The sequence below is a fragment of the Octopus bimaculoides genome, chromosome 15 (genome assembly GCF_046866305.1).
Source record: "Octopus bimaculoides isolate indiv1 chromosome 15, ASM4686630v1, whole genome shotgun sequence".
In the NCBI taxonomy this organism is placed as follows: domain Eukaryota; kingdom Metazoa; phylum Mollusca; class Cephalopoda; order Octopoda; family Octopodidae; genus Octopus; species Octopus bimaculoides.
In genome coordinates this window covers 21,525,220-21,542,719 of record NC_142942.1, presented here as the reverse complement: position 1 = coordinate 21,542,719, position 17,500 = coordinate 21,525,220, and the positions used below count along the sequence as shown (strand labels likewise).

Sequence of the window (17,500 nt, the reverse complement as noted above, 5' to 3'; positions counted from 1 at the left end):
CAAAACAAATGAACAATCTCATTTGTGGCTGATTCAAATCTGAAGAATTCTCTTCCGTCCTCAGTAGACTAATATTATTCCAAACATCAAAGACTTTGGTAAAAACCAAAACAAACCCCAAAGTTTCATTAAACTATCTTTGCATTGATCTGGGTCTTTTTTTCCTTAATGTTTTAATAATAAATTCTTATATCCTGTAAAAATTGTATATATTTGCGTATATTAACATATATTATAAACATTTTATATATACATGTGTAATATATTTTCTATTACATATATTAACATAATTTATATTATAGATATTATTATATATATGACATATATTAGTGACAGGAGGCAGAACCTCCACGTTTAAGTGGGTATATACATATAATATCTTTTATATTGTATACATTAACATATATTATAAATATTATGCGTATATATATATATATATATATATATATATATATGTATATGCATGTATATACACGTGTGTTTATATGGCTGTATGTATGTATATATATGTGTGTACATATATATATATATATATATATATATATATATATATATATATATATATATATATATATATAATATTCGAGTGCATTTTTTCCTGACTTATGGACTCTTAGACAGATATTTTTGAGGTCATTCAACTTGCTAGAAATAGCAAACAAAACTCCTTCAAGTTCAAAAAAAAGACATGATGGTCATGGCTAGAATACTTTTGATCATAGGTCAGCAGGGACAGGGCTGACCTAGGGCTAAAGAGCAGATTAACCTCAAACTCCAGTCAGTTAGTCTGAGTCACTCAACCTGGTTATTTTCGCCTCACCAAAGTGTTACTCATGTGCCATTTACCATTTTTGCAGACGTTCATTGAAGTATTGAAAGTGAGAGAACAAGAACACTGAGAGGAGGAGACCAAGAGACTGTGTCTAGACGCTTTACCATATCATCTTTGGTCTGGCACCATTGGTTGTCACAACTAAAATGTCACAAAGCTGCTTTACCACTCAACAACAACATCAACATCATTTTTTCCCTATTGATGAGAAGTGCTACAAGAAACCTATTTTGTCTACCTTTCACTTGATACCCACTTCATCTTAAGTATTTCCTTATTACACACACACACACACGCACATGTATATGTGTGTGTGTGTGTATATATATGTGTATATATATGTATGTATGTATATATATTTTTATATATATATATAAATATATATATATACACATATATATACACAGTGTATGTATGTGTGTGTGTGCATATGTATATATATATATATATATGTGTATATATATGTGTATATATATGTATGTATGTATATATATTTTTATATATATATATAAATATATATATATACACATATATATACACAGTGTATGTATGTGTGTGTGTGCATATGTATATATATATATATATATATGTGTGTGTGTGTGTGTGTGTGTATGTAAAAATATATATAAGTTATTCCTAAGAAATCAAAGTAGTTATTTTTTTTTTCTGTTTTTTTTCTTTCAACATTCACTAAAAAGTCAAGCAGAATGACATTTCTTCTCAAATTTTGAAAAAAAAAAAAAAAAAAACGTTTTTTCCTCGATTTACCAAATGATAATTTGGTAGGTTATTGACCAAACAACATTCCATCATATTGCTATCATTTGATAATTCTCACAGGAAAACCATTTCGTAAGAACTTTCAAGACATGGCTCAGTGGTTAAGATCGTTGCTTTACGGTTACATAGGTTTGAGGTCTTGCGAATGACAGGTAGTTGATGGAACCCATGCAAGAGTACACTGGAAGCGCCATTTGTGTCTGTGTTCTTCGGGTGTGGATTTATTTCCATCATCCAGTTTAACATTGCCACATGGTTCTTGGACATCTTTAATGGAATAAATACACTTTGTTGGAAGCATTCAGGCCAGCTAAGGCATTTGGTCTGAGAATCAGAACTTTCTCCTGCCACCCACCTATTGCAGGTCAGGTCAGGTCAGGTCAGGTGAAGTATGGGAACATGCACCATTGCACTGTGTCTCTACATTCATCATTTGTCAGTATTTGTTGAGGTCATCCCAGGTAACCTTCTGAACAATGTCTTGGTCAGTCCCCATCTTTGTAAGATACGTCCTCGTCCACCTTGACCATGTCACATGTGGTTCACCAACATGAGTTGTCACCCCAGAATATATGAAGAACTGAAGGGAAAAGTAAGAGACACATGAGTAACACTCTGGTGAAAGGAAGATAACCAGGTTGAGTGACTCAGACTGACTGAGTGGAGTGTGAAGCTGTTCTTTTCTTTAACCCAAAGTCAGCCCTCTTCCTGCTAACTTATGATCAAAAGTATTCTAGCCATGACCATCCTGTCTGTTTCACAATTTGAGGGAGTTTTGTTTGCTATATCTAGCAAGTTGAACGACCACATAAAACCTGGGGTGGTCCCTCTTTTTACATTCCACAGGTCCATAATTTCACACATGAGGTGAGACGAACCATACAAGTCTTATAGCTTCATTCATTTCTTGTATAAAATATGTTAATGCATACAATATAAAATATATCATATTTTGTATAAATATATATATATAGATGTGTGTGTGTGTGTATATATATATATATTATAACAATATTTAATATAAATTATACTAATATATGTAATATGAAATATCATATATTAATATATATTAATATTTATAATATAAAATATCTTTATATAATTATATATATGTATTTATATGTGTAATATTTATAATATATGTTAATATATGTAAATATATTCAACATTTTTATAGGATATAAGGATTTAATATTAAAAAATAAAGGGAAAAAACCGAAATCAATGTAAGGGTAGTTGAATGAAACTTTGGGGTTTGTTTTGGTTGTCACCAAAGTGTTTGATGTTTGGAATAATATTAGTCTACTGAGGATGGAAGAGAATTCTTCAGATTTGAATCAGCCACAGATGAGATTGTTCATTTATTCGTTTACTTGTTTCAGTCATTTGTCAGCGGCCATGGTGGAGCACCATCTTTAGTCAAACAAATCGAGTCCAGGACTTATTCTTTGTAAGCCTAGTACTTATTCTATCAATCTCTTTTGCTGAACTGCTAATGTTACGGAAATGTAAACACACCAACATTGGTTGTCAAACGATGGTGATGGGGACAAACACAGACACACATACACACACACACACACACACACACACACACACACACACACACACACACACACATATATGATGGGCTTCTTTCAGTTTCCGTCTACCAAATTCACTCACAAGGCTTTGGTCGGCCCAAGGCTATAGTAGAAGACACCTGCCCAAAGTGCCACACAGTGGGACTGAACCTGGAACCATGTGGTTGGTAAGCAAGCTTCTTACCACACAGCCATGCCTGCGCCTACACATTATCTTTTAATATGCTTTCCTTGCTGGCATGGGTTGGATGATTTAAGAGGATCCAAGGGTTCAGAAATTCATGTCATGCTCCACTGCCTGCTTTGGCCTGGTTCCTACAGTTGGCTGCCTTTCCTAATGCCAACCACTTAGTAGTGTGTGGATGTCTTAATTTTCTTGCCATGAGTGAGGTCACCTTTCAGCTTGCAAGGCTAAGTTCCCCATCAACTGAGTTGAGGCTGCATTAGAAAAGGGAGCTAGTTTTATGCTAGGAGATGGAAGGTTCGAGTATGAAGGGGTCAAAACGGGTTTGTTGCTCTCTCACTCTCTCTATAGGGCTACTCACATTATGCACACTTTTCAATAAGACCCCAGACTGCTGGCTTACGGTGTGTACTGAGTGCCTTTTATGTGGTGCCATCATGGGAGCTTTTTAGGTAGCGCCAGTACAGGTGCTCTTTATATGGGGCCAACATGGGTTTCTTTTATGTGGTGACAGCACAGGTGCTCTTTATGTGGGGCCAACACGGGTTCCTTTTATGTGGGGCCAACACAGGTTCCTTTTATGTGGTGACAGCACAGGTGCTTTTATAGTTTATCACATAAACACGTAGCCATTCAAACATTGTTGCTACCTTTCCAAATCCAGTTGCATTTCACAAGGAAGTTCTGGTCCTCCAATTTCATTTTGGTGTATAAGTTGACCTACTTCTTTGGTCTGAAAAACTGATCTGAAAAACTCAATTTGTAAGCTGGAAAATAGGGCAGACTTCTTTTCAATCAGTAACTTCAAATTTTCCTTCTATTTTAGTCTAATCTTTTGTTTTATAATGTTGATAAAGATCACCTTCTTCTTTATTATGAGAGAAACTATTTTTACAAACAATGCACAACAGTTTTCCGGAAGAACCCGCCATAAACAAGAACTTATTTTTCCCACTCTTTATTCAATTCACGTTTTGTATTAATTCCTGATTTTCTTTTGTTTATTTTTCTTTAGAATTTTAAAGAGAACAGTAAAACACAGACAAAGACAAAGTTTGATTTTAAAAAAAACCTAAAAAAAACTACGTGTCCCAATCTATTGACAAAAGACAAACTTTAAAATACAATGTGGTAAAATAGAGGAGTGCCAATAGGAAACTGATCAGCAAAAGACTTGCGACAGACCAATTCTGACCTCCACCTCAGAATAAAACAAGCAATGGAGAGAAGAATTACACAGGACTGTGCCATGCACCATTTCTAAACACGCAATGTGCCACTGGTGGGGAGAAGTGCCATAATTTTTTCATTCCTCTTGTAGGGGTTCTTGTGTGCCACTTTGGCAGTTGTAGTGATGATGGTGGTGACAGTGGTGGTGGTGGTGGTGGTGGTGGTTATAGAGGGGATGGTGGGGTGGTTGCGACGGTGGTAGCTGTGATGTTGGTTATGGTAGTGATGATGATGGCATTGGTGATAGCGGGGGTGGGGGTGGGGGTGATGGTAGACGCCATGGTGGTGCTAGGGTTCAGATGGCAGTAATGGTGAGGGTTATGGAGGTGGTGGTGGTGATGAGAATTATAAGGAAAAGGATGATGATGATGATGATGATGGCAGATGCTACTGCAGCAGGTGCTGCTGCTACTGTTGCTGCTATCAACGGTGCCAAAGACACCAGAAGTTTTATTAGAATTTCCGCTGGAATCTAAGAGAAAAGACATGAAATCGATAGAAAACTGGAAGGAAATGTATTTAATGGTTTTCTTAGCAAGATTGGAACCATGGCCCCCACTTATGAAAAGTGGAAAGGAACAACAAAAACAAAAAGAAAGAAACATTTCCTTCGTTGATTGTTAAATAAACGCAAAATAAAGAAAAAAGTCTAATAAAAACAACACAAAAAAAAATTAGGAATAAAAGAAGAGATTAAAGAGAAATCAAGGTCATGGTTTGTGTGTGTGTGTGTGTGTGTGTGTGCATGCGTGTGCATGCCTGTCTGAATGTGTGTATGTTGTGCGTGTGTGTGCATGTATGAGTATGTGTGTATGTGTGCGTGTGCAAGCATGTATGAGTATGTGTGTATGTGTGCGCATGTATGAGTATGTGTGTGCGTGTATGAGTATGCGTGTGTGTGCGTTTGTGTGTGTGCGTGTGTGTGCGTGCATGCATGTTTCAGTATGTGTGTGTGTGTGCAACTTTTAACTAGTAAATATTTACATTATTTACATTTGACGGATATTTGTCCTCATCTTGTTTGTTGCTAACACAATGTTTCGGCTGATGTACCCTCTAGCCTTCATCAGGGGATGTCGGGAAAATTCCGAACCTGGATTCTCATGCCTAATGTATTTTTCGATGTTATTATTATTATTATTATTATTATTATTATTATTATTATTATTATTCAGGTCACTGCCTGGAATCAAACTTGGAATCTTGGGGTTAGTAGCCCGCGCTCTTAACCACTACGCCATATGCCCGTGGGCAATTATGGAGTGTTTGATTCCAGGCAGTGACCTGAATGATAATAATAATAATAATAATAATAATAATAATAATAATAATAATAACAACAACAACAACAACAACAACAACCTCGAAAAAATACCTTAGGAATGAGAACCCAGGTTCGAAATTTCCCCAAAACACCTAAAGAAGGCTGGAGGGTATATCAGCCAAAATGTTGTGTTAGTAACAAACAAGATGAGGACAAATATCCGTCAAATGTAAATAGGCTACATAATTCCTCATCTCTTAAATATAGTAAATATTGTTGAACACATCTCTGCAAATGCAATGTTCATAAGCAATTTACTTTAAATACAATGGAGAACCGGCAATGAGACTGTTTTTAGCAGATCCCCAAATGGGGCTCCTGGTAGGCAATGGGTTAAAGAGTGAGAATTGTACAGTTAGTATATATATATATATATATATATACAAGAAGGGTAGAGTCAGGTTGATGTTTAATGGGGTGAGAGTACAGAGGATGTACGGATGGTTTGAAAAGACTCCCAGCACCTGTCTGGGGTGGGGAGTGGGGGGTAGAGAAATCTTTGACCACAAAAATATGACACAGAATTTGTGAATCTATTAAAGTGCATGTGTATGTATGTATCTATGTACATGTATATATGCGTGTATATATGTATGTATGTTTGTGTGTATGTATGTGTTTGTATGTATATGCATACATGTGCTTGTGTATATATGTGTATGTGTGTATGCATGAGTATGTGTGTATCCATGTGCATATACATATATGTGTATGCATGTCTGTGTGTGTCTGTATATTTGTATAAATATGTATATGTTTGTGTGCTTGTGAGTATGCATGTGTGTGTGTGTGTGTGTGTATGCATATATTGGAAGCTGCCATGTGCATGAATGTCAGTGGATGTTTGAATGCGTGCGCAGTGGACGTGCAAACGGGTGACGGGTAGCGTGTAGTCAGTGATGTGTGTCTAATTTTGTGAAATTATCTCAATTTATGAAATAGAGCAGGGTGGAGGGGAGAAAGGAAATGTGAGGGGGAAGGGACGAGGAAGAAAGGGCGAAAAAAGAGAGAAGGAGGAAGAGTGAATGAGAGAGAGAGAGCGACACACATGTACACACACACACACACACACACACAGAGGCACACAGGTAGATATAACTATATACAAGTTGATAAATATACATATGTGAGCTGGTGTATCTCACATACACATATATACACATACATAGATACATACATAAGTACATATGTACATTAATACATATACATACACTACCATCAAATAATCGGGGTATTTCTAAAGTGGGGTAGTTATTCTGAAAGAGAACAATCATCTTCTTCATCATCACCACTACCTCTAGCCAGTACCACCAGAAACAGCAGCAGTAGCAGCAGCAGCAGCACCACCACCACCACCACCACCATCGTCACCATCACCTCCACCAACATCACCATCATCTTCAACACCATCATCATCATCACGTAATATTGCTGCCTCGCTCCTACTACCACCGTCACAACAACAACAACCACTGCCACCGGCACCACTACCACCACTAGAAACACCTGCATCATCATCATCATCACCACCACTGCTATTATTGTTACCACCACCACCACCACCACCACCACCACCACCATCACTGCTGCCGCCACCACCTCCACCACCACCGCCACCACCACCAACAGGTAAGCACGGTGCCAATATTAAAGAGCAAATCTTTAGATCAATGACATGGCATTGAAGTGTGGCGGCGGCACCCCTCATTCACAGAGAGAAGAATCTTGCAGAGATTACGGTGGGGTGGATGGAGCGGGTGGGGAGGGAGGGCGGGAAGGTGTGGTTAGCGGCATTGCTTCAGTTCGAGAGAGGGGCGAGGAGGGTGGTGGTGGTGGTGGAAGTGGTGGTGCAATGAAGTAGGAAGATGGCAAAAAGGAGCAGGGATGCAGTGGAGGCGAAGATGACTGGCAGCGGTAAAAGTTGCTATGACTCATCTCTGTTCCTTGATAACAACTGCGTTGCGTCAAAGTTCTTGTGACACCACCACCACTGACACCACCATCACCATCACCATCAACACTGTCATCACAGCTATTGTCACTAGCATCACCACCTCCACCACCACTACCTTCACCATCATCACTGCCACTGTCATCATCATCATCACCATCATAGCTATCATCATCTAGAATCACTGCCTCCAGCACCATCCCCATCCCCACCGCCCTAATCATCAGCACCACCACAACCACCACCATCATAACCACTACTAGAATCACCACCACCATCACCACTACAGCCAAAACCATAACCATCATCATCATCATTGTCATGACCCCCTCCCCCACTCACCACCACCATCCAATTCCACAACAAACCAGTTTTCTGTTCGTGCAGTATTTGCACCTATAAATGTACAAATGCACAAAATCCACCACCACCAATGTCACTACCACCTCCCCACAACAACCATCAATGTTACCACCACCACCACCAGCAACAACAACAACAACAAGACCAATGTCACCCCCACCCCCCGCCATACATCTACCTGCACAAAGTGAAGAGGAAGGATTTTTTTGGTGCTGCTATTCACCAATTTTAATCAATATTTTTTACTTCTTTGAATATCTTTTTTACAATTTTAGTTGGAACTTAACGTTTGAAAAACTAAGTCATTGATTTCTGAAAACACACACACACACACGTATGTATGTGTGCGTGTGTGTGTATGCATCTTTTATTCTTGTCTTTGTTTCAGTCATTGGACTGTGGCCATGCTGGAGCACCACATTGCAAAGTTTAATGAAGCACATCAATCAAATGCTTATTTTTTCGTTCAAAGATTGGTACTTGTTCTATTGGTCTCTTTTGTTGATCAGGGACACACACACACAGAGCTTTATACCTATACACATACACTACATACATATCTATCAATCTATCTACCTATCCATCTTTGAGATTACATAACTGATAAGAGTACAAGAAATTATATAATAAACTTCATTAGCAAGCAGTTCATTTTTGAAGCTCTGATGAAGCTATAGGATGATATTCAAACACTCAACAATGAGTGCATAGCATCTTACAGCAGAAACAGCTGTAAGCTAATGAAGTGCATAACATAATCTCTTGTTATGCTTTATACTCAATTGATGCTTTTTCTGAAGCATTACATATATTGAGTCCTGACACCAAGTTATCAGTCTCACTATGCCTTAGTGAAATAATATTAACATGTAATACATATGTATGCATGACATCCTTTGACCATGGGTTGCCCCTAGAAAGTTCCCCTCCAAGGCACAAGTCTGGGCAAGATTGTTTTATGGAAGACCAGCAGTCGCCCATGCATACCAGCTTCCCTTCTTCACTCCACCGATGTCATCCAAAAGCGAGGCAAAGGCTGATACAGCTTGGTCCCAGTGATGTTGCAACTCATTTCTACAGCTGAGTGAACTGAAGCAACGTGGACAGGTGCAAAAATAGTGGACAGGTGCAGACATTAGACAGGCACAGAGAACTAAGACAGGTGTAGAGATAGGAGACAGGTGTAGAGATGACAGACAGGTGGAGACTAGAGATAAAGCAGAGAATGAGTGAGCAACATGTGACAGGTGTAAAGTGGTTGATGATCAGGTAAATTTAGAGACAGAATGAGGAATACTAACTTTTGTCTGCTGCACATAGAAATGGATTCCATCTAAGATAATGACTTGAGGACAGAGAACCGACTGGTGGATGGAGGCGCAGTAGTCATAGAGCTCAGGTAAGGTCTTCAGGTACCTGCAGTTGAAAATACACATCAACAATGAGACACAAACACACATACATATATATATATATATATATATATATATATATATATATATATATATACATATATAGTTCAAATTCACAGAAAACAAAAGATGAAGACAGGTGAGGGAATAACAAGCAGGTGTATTAGTTTTAACACTCAGGAAGAATGGAAATGTCTTTTACATTTCGAACGTGTGCTCTTCGACAGAAAGGATTGAGAGGAAAAAAACAGGGAAAAGGAAAAAAAAAAAACAGTGACAAAAATTGTAGGCGTTAATGGTTCAACACAGACACACAAATACACACACAAACGGGCTTCTTTCAGTTTCCGTCTACTAAATCCACTCACAAGGCTTTGGTTGGCCCAAGGCTATAGACACTTGCCCAAGGTGCCAAACAGTGGGACTGAACCTGGAACCATGTGGTTGGTAAGTAAGCTAATTTTTTGTATGACATTGTCAATCAGGTGTGAGAGCCCAGATCCAGCTGGTCTGAACATAAAATAGAATATTTGGACCAGACATAGGCTACTTTAAACGCCAATGGGTTAATCCTGGATTATCTCATAGCTTTGAAATTTCAATGATGTAGACGTTAAACGATGATGATGATAACTGTTTATTTTTCAAACGAAATTGTAGGGTAGGTGTGAGAGGCTGGATCTGGCTGGTGTGAACATAAAACCAGTAGAATATTTGGGTCAGAAACAGCCAGTTTAAATGTTAAAGGTTTAAACATGGCAAATTGTACAGCTTTAGCCGGAGACTGTTTAACTCTCCATGATGTAGAAGGACATTTTTAGCGCCAACAACAAAAACTACCAATGTCTAGCTTCATTAAATATATAAATCCAAAGATTTATTATCATTATCATTTTTATTATTATTATCTCTATCATTATTATTATTATTATTATTATTATTATTATTATTATTATAATAACTGTTGGACTAATGGAAGGTTTGAAAGAATTAATGTATCTGCTGGTATAGAATAACTCTCACAAATCAATTATTCAGTTGATTTGGGCCGTTCTTGCAGACTTCTGTCACAACTCTGATGGTATTTCAACAGATAAAAAAAAAACAAACAAACAAACAAGAAACAGAAACAAAACAATTAACAACAAAGAAAAAAAAGAGCTCCATTCTACCAGATTGCATCACCTTCCCCAAAGTCACAGAAATATCGACAGTTGTTGAATGGCGCCAGTCTAGCTTAGAACCAACCAAAGTAACAACAATGTCAGAGAGATTTCAAGACACGATGGGGTTTTTTTTTTCTTTTTTGTTTTGTTTTGTTTTGTTTTATTTCTTTTTGCTTTAAACATAAAACAATTTCAAAGAATTAATTTTCTGATAATGAAGGTAAAAACAGTCAACAGGTAAATAAATATATTCGATAAATTGTCTTTCGTTTTGGAATAGTTTAGTCTTAGAACCAGAGAACGAGAGCGGAACTGTTCTTATTTCTGTGAAGAAGTTGAGGCAAAAATATATCCTACTCTCCTCTTTTCCTCCTCCACCTCATCATTATCCACCATCACCACCTTTACCTCTTCCACACATGGTTCCGGGTTCAGTCCCACTGTGTGGCACCTTGGGTGAGTGTCTTCTATTATAGTTTTGGGCCGACCAAAGCTGTGTGAGTGGATTTGGTAGATGGAAACTGAAAGAAGCCAGTCGTATATATATATGTGTGTGTGTGTGTCTGTGTTTGTTCTCCCCTACTATCGCTTGACAACCGATGTTGATGTGTTTATGTCCCCGTAACTTAGCAGTTCGGCAAAAGAGACTGATCGAATAGGTACTGGGCTTACAAAGAATAAGTCCTGGGGGTCGATTTGTTCGACTAGAGGTGGTGCTCCAGCATGGCCGCAGTCAAATGACCGAAACAAATGAAAGAATAATAAATTGGTCACACTTCTACAATACACAGAATATTTTATTTAAACATCGAATGGCTATGAGGTTCCAGTGAGAGAGAAATAGGGATCAAAAGGGGTCCAGAGATAAAAAATGGTTGAGAGAAAGGCAGACCATCTGTGGCAAACGTGGTCAAGTTAAAACAGAAGAAAACAAGATGTTCAACTGTCTTTGGAAAATTTATTTTTGTCTTTGGTGAACGTTTACTGAAATATTAATAAAACTCACTGATTTCCAAGATAAAGGATTTTATTAGCAAAGAAAAAAACAGGAAAAAAATGGAATCATGGCATTTTTTTTTTTCACAGATAAGACAGACATTAATGGTGCTGCGGTTAACACCACCACCACCACCACCTCCACACAGTAACTATCTCCATCTCCTCCTCCTCCTACAGCTACTACCACCATCACCACCACCACAACAAAGTAATCACCACCATGACCACTACCACACAGTTGTCACCTCCTACCACCACCACCATGACAACCCCACCCCACCCCACCCCACCCCCACCACCACAGTATCAATGGAACAGTCATTTCTGCCATTAATCTCAGGTTTTTTTTGGTTTTTTTTTCTGTGATATGTAGATAGGAAATGGCAGTATGTTAGGATTGAACCCAGATTTATGACTTACATTGGAGTCATGGAGCTTGTGAGCCATTCCATTCTGTAAAGGAGAAGAAAGAGTGGAAGAGGGGGAAAGGGAGAAGGAAAGAAAAAGTGAGAGAGATGAAGAAAGACAGAGGCAAAGAGAAAGATAGATAGATAGATAGATAGATAGATAGATAGATAGATAGATAGATAGATGGATGGATGGATGGATGGATAGATAGATAGATAGATAGATAGATAGATAGATAGATAGATAGATAGATAGATAAGTAGACAGAAAGTGAGAAAATGAAAGAGAGACAGAGATGAAGAAAATAGTAGGAAAAAAACAAAGAGAAAGAGAGAAAGAAATGGAGAAGACCCTTTCTAACGTCTGGAGAATTAAACCCTCTTCTGCCTTATTGGTTTTCTCCTCGTCAATGTGGTCTTTACAAAATACAACCCTGGCCCCTACTTTAATATCTAATTTTCTTCCCAGGAAGCAGAGAGTCTAAAGAATCCCTACATCGGATCGAAAAGTAATTATATTTCAAGATGGGTTCTATTATCCAGAGATATTTATCGAGAGAGAAGAATTCTTCCACTCAAAGTTCACAAACATTTTCCCTTGTTGTCTCTCTCTCTCTCTCTCTCTCTCTCTCTTTCTGTCTCTCTCTTTCTCTCTTGTAACACGGACAAATATTGCAAAGGAAAAAGAATCATTGTTCGATAATACCATAATAGCATTTTCACTGTTTGCATCTCAGAAATTAATATCAGGAATAATAATATCTGGTGTGGCTGTGTGGTTAGAAGCTTGCTTCCCAACCACAAGGTTCTGGGTTCAGTCCCACTGCATGGTACCTTGGGCGAGTCTCTTCTACCCTTAGCCCTTTTGTTGTATCCTTGAACAAGACACTTTGTTTCATGTTGCTCCAGTCCACTCAGCTGGCTAAAATGAGTTGTACCTGTAATTCACAAGATCCTTGTCACACTCTGTGTCACACTGAATCCCCCTGGCTTTAAAAAAAAAATTAATAAATCCTGGGGTCAACTCATTTGACTAAAAATTCTTCAAGGTGGCGCTCCAGCATGGCTGCAGTCTAATGACTGAAACAAGTAAGAGATAAAAGATATATCTGCTTCCTGTAAGGATTATCATCCAGGTTCATTGTATAATCTTAATTAAAATAAGGGATTTATGTCAACAAAATGTTTGTCTCTCTCTAATTGGGTCAAGAATTCAATAAACTGTAAAATCTTTTCTCAATTTCTTAAGAAATATCTGACAAATTTTCAGTGAGTAGAACTGGGGGAGGGGGTGAGGTCTGGAGTTGGATCAAATGGTACCGCCTTGTAGCATGTATTTAACAAAATACAGCTGCATGGTTTTGTGTCTGCTGGCATGACAAGGTATGTCGGTAGAGTGCCAAGTGAAGCGTCGACAAATTAGATTACAATTATTGCTAGCAGCAAGATTTGGTTAACGGAAAAATCTAATATTCTTTTTCGAGGAAAGATATTTTGGTTAGTCATTTTTCAGGAATATCCAATGCCAAAGAGCAGTTTGTGCCTTGAACTATATCTTTGACCTTTTGAGATTCTGCATCTAAAAGGGTTTTGTGTGTGCAAGAGAGAGAGAAAGAGAGAGAGAGAGAGAGAGAGAGAGAGAGAGAGAGAGAGAGAGAGAGAGAGCGAGAGAGAGGGAGAGAGAGAAAGAATGGTGAAGAAAAGCTTCAGGGGCCATAAAAGCTCACCTCCCGTTTCCACACTTGGGAGAAAATCTCATTTCTCTTTCCAACTTGTTTGAATTAGTCTGCAAACAGTAATCAATTTCCCGTGACCTCTGACCCTCACCAGTGGTTTCCCCAGCAACAGCCAGAGCATGCTGCCATTAATTCGCTCTTTATCTCATCCGCAGACCATTGTCTATTCACACAGAAACTGGCAACAAATTCATTAAAAGGAACCATTCTTAAAACCATTATCCGAAATCCAATAATTTCTCTTTCATCTTGCAAAACCTAAAACTATGGGTGGAATCTGATTTCGAGAACACATTTAGAGACAATACCTGTTGAATACCTGAATGGGTCATTATCTGACCACACCTGACAAATACCTATAGGTGGGTATTTATCAAACAATACCAGAAGAACACCTGTAAGCGGGTATTTATCAGACAATACCTGATGAACACCTGTCGGTAAGTATTCATTGTTAAAACTGAATGATTTAACGATTACATTAACAAAAACTAAGTGGTTATTGTTGTTTAGCCCTAGGCTAGCCATGATTGAGAAAGTGGATTTATGACCAAAATCCTTCAAGCCTTCTCCATCGATTTTTCTTTTTTTTTCTTCACATATGATGTCAACAAGAACTACATTTTCCAATAATCTTTTCTTGGGGGAGATTTAGCTACTATTTCTAGCATGTTCTATGACCATATAGAAGTTCCCACAGTGGCTTGTACTACAAACTGTACTTTATGTGGCTGTGTGGTAAGAAGTTTGCTTCCCAATTACATGGTTCTGGGTTCAGATCCACTGCATGGCACCTCCAGCAGCAAGTGCCTTCTATTATAACCCGTCACTTATACATGTATATATCTGTGTTTGTCCCCCACCACTACTTGACAACAGGTGTTGGTGTGTTTACATCCTCACAACTTAATGACTTGGCAAAAGAGAAAAGTAGAATAAAACCAAGGCTTTAAAAAATGTACTGGGGTCAATTCAATTTGACTAAAATTCTTCAAGGTCGTGCCCCAGCATGGCCACAGTCTAATGACGAAAACAAGTAAAAGGTAAAAGATAATGATGATGATGATGATGATGTTGATGTTCTGAGCTGAAATTCTGCTGAGGACAACTTTGTCCTTTATTCTTTTCTGATCCACAAAATAATCACCAGTTGAGCCCTGGGTTGATGTGGTCATGCTGACAATGACGATGCTGACAATGACGATGCTGACAATGATGATGGTGACAATGATGATGCTGACAATGATGATGCTGACAGACTTCTTGAAAAGATTTCATTTTATTTCTTTTAATTTCTATAATTTCAGTTTTTAACTTCTTTTTTTTTGGTTTGTTATGTCAATATCAACAACAGCACCACCACCAACAACAACAACAGCAATATTCACAGAACTGGAATTCATGACAGGACAAGGGAGGTGGGGGCGGGCAGGGGAGGAGGAGAAAGAGAAAGACAAAGGACATGGACAGGAAGTGCAGAAACACACTCAGGAACTCAAGTAAAGCCTTGTATATTAGTCATCTTGAAATACTGTCCCACCACCACCACCACCACTGCCAATACCACCATGACGACGACGACGGCGACGACGACGACGGCGACGACGACGACGGCGACGACGACGACTACCACCACCACCATGGCAACTATGACAACAATGCATGCTCAAACATTGTTATGCGGCCACCTAACAAGGCACTAGACCCTACCCCTGCCCAGCCAACAACTTGTCAGTATTTGTCGGCAGCACTCGTTTAGCCCTAGCTCAGTTGTCATCAAGCCCACCAATGATCAAAAGGAAGGCCAGCCATGTCCACCTTGTCCTTCCAATGTACAACAACACAAAACTACCTTGTCTAACCATTGTCTTTTACATGTTTTTAATCGTTATTGATAATGATTGTGAAGGCCTTTCAATCAAATAAACTGACCCCGGAATTTATATCTATATTCATCTTCAGTCTGGTATTTATTCTATCGGTCTCTTTAGCTGAACCCCTAAAGTACTGGGATGTAAACAAACCAGCAATGGCTGTCAAGCAGTGGTAAAGGACCAACACAAACATATACATATATATATTCTTTCATTCTTCTATTTGTTTCAGTCATTTGACTGCGGCCATGCTGGAGCACCACCTTTAGTCGAGCAAATTGACCCCAGGACTTATTCTTTGTAAGCCTATTACTTATTCTATCGGCCTCTTTTACCAAACCGCTAAGTTACGAGGATGTAAACACACCATCATCAGTTGTCAAGCGATGTTGGGGGGACAAACACAGACACACACACATATATATACATATACATATATACGACGGGCTTCTTTCAGTTTCCGTCTACCAAATCCACTCATAAGGCTTTGGTCGGCCCTGAGGCTATAGTAGAAGACACTTGACCAAGGAGCCATGCAGTGGGACTGAACCTAGAACTATGTGGTTGGGAAGCAAGCTTCTTACCACACAACCACTCCTGCACCTATGTATATAGGATAGCTTTTTCATAGTTTCCATCAACCAAATTCACTCACAACATATTAGTCGACCTAGGGCTAAAGTGAAGGACACTTGACCAAGGTGTTGTGCAGTGGGACTGAACCTAAAACGATGTGGTTGCAAAACAAACTTCTTAACCACACAGCCACGACTGCGCTAATATATTTTTTGAAGACAGAAAGGTGTGATTTGAAGGAAATACATCTGCCGTTTTTAGCAGGTCAAGAGGCGACATTGAGAGTCCCACGTTGGCTTGGACACATTAAGCTGACAAGGAATGAGTCAGTCTTGGAATGAGAAATATAAGGGAATCGGTGAGTGATTGGGAGTCTTTGGTATTGGCGCCATTGAATCATTATTTCAGACGTGACAATGACTGGGTCTCTGTTTCTTTGGAGACATGGTGAGGTCATTAAATACACACACTCTCTCTCTCACACACATCCACACACAGAATCACACACACACACACACAGAATCTCTCTCACACATATACACATTCACACACTGAATCACAGACACTCAGATACACATACACACATATAGTAAAATAGTCATATACACATACAAACACTGACACAGTCTGACACACTCTCACACTCACAAATGCACACACATACCCACAAAGACAGAATCACACACATACACACACACAAAGACAGAGTAACACAGTCATATACACACGAACACTAACACAGTCTCGCACACACACACACACACACACACACACACACACACACAAACACTGACAGTCTCACATACACACACACAAATGTACACATACACATAAAGACAGAATCACACACACATACAAACACACACACACACACATAGTAACACACAGTCATATACACACACGCATACAAACAGACACAATCTCGCATACACACACACACACAAATGTACACATACACATAAGATAGAATCATACACACACACTGTCTCACAAAAGAGTCATGAAGAAACCTCTATACAATCGCACGATTTGCTAGAAATAGCAGTCAAATGCCGTGTCTCCCACCCCTATCCTTCCCAATCT

At 38.7% G+C, this 17,500-nt stretch overlaps 1 protein-coding gene across 5 annotated transcripts in view; it reads right to left on the bottom strand.

Annotated features, from left to right (window-relative positions):
• The window catches only part of LOC106876652 (uncharacterized), an 87,782-nt gene that overhangs the window by 23,861 nt on the left and 46,421 nt on the right, over positions 1-17,500 (bottom strand). For all 5 annotated transcript variants that reach the window (XR_016244428.1, XR_016244430.1, XR_016244429.1 and 2 more), the window contains exon 5: positions 9,549-9,663. Coding sequence is in view for 2 of the 5 variants with exons in the window: in XM_089363521.1 (XP_089219647.1) it covers positions 9,549-9,663 (115 nt within the window). In the remaining 3 variants the exon portion in view is untranslated. The remainder of the gene's footprint in view (positions 1-9,548; positions 9,664-17,500) is intronic.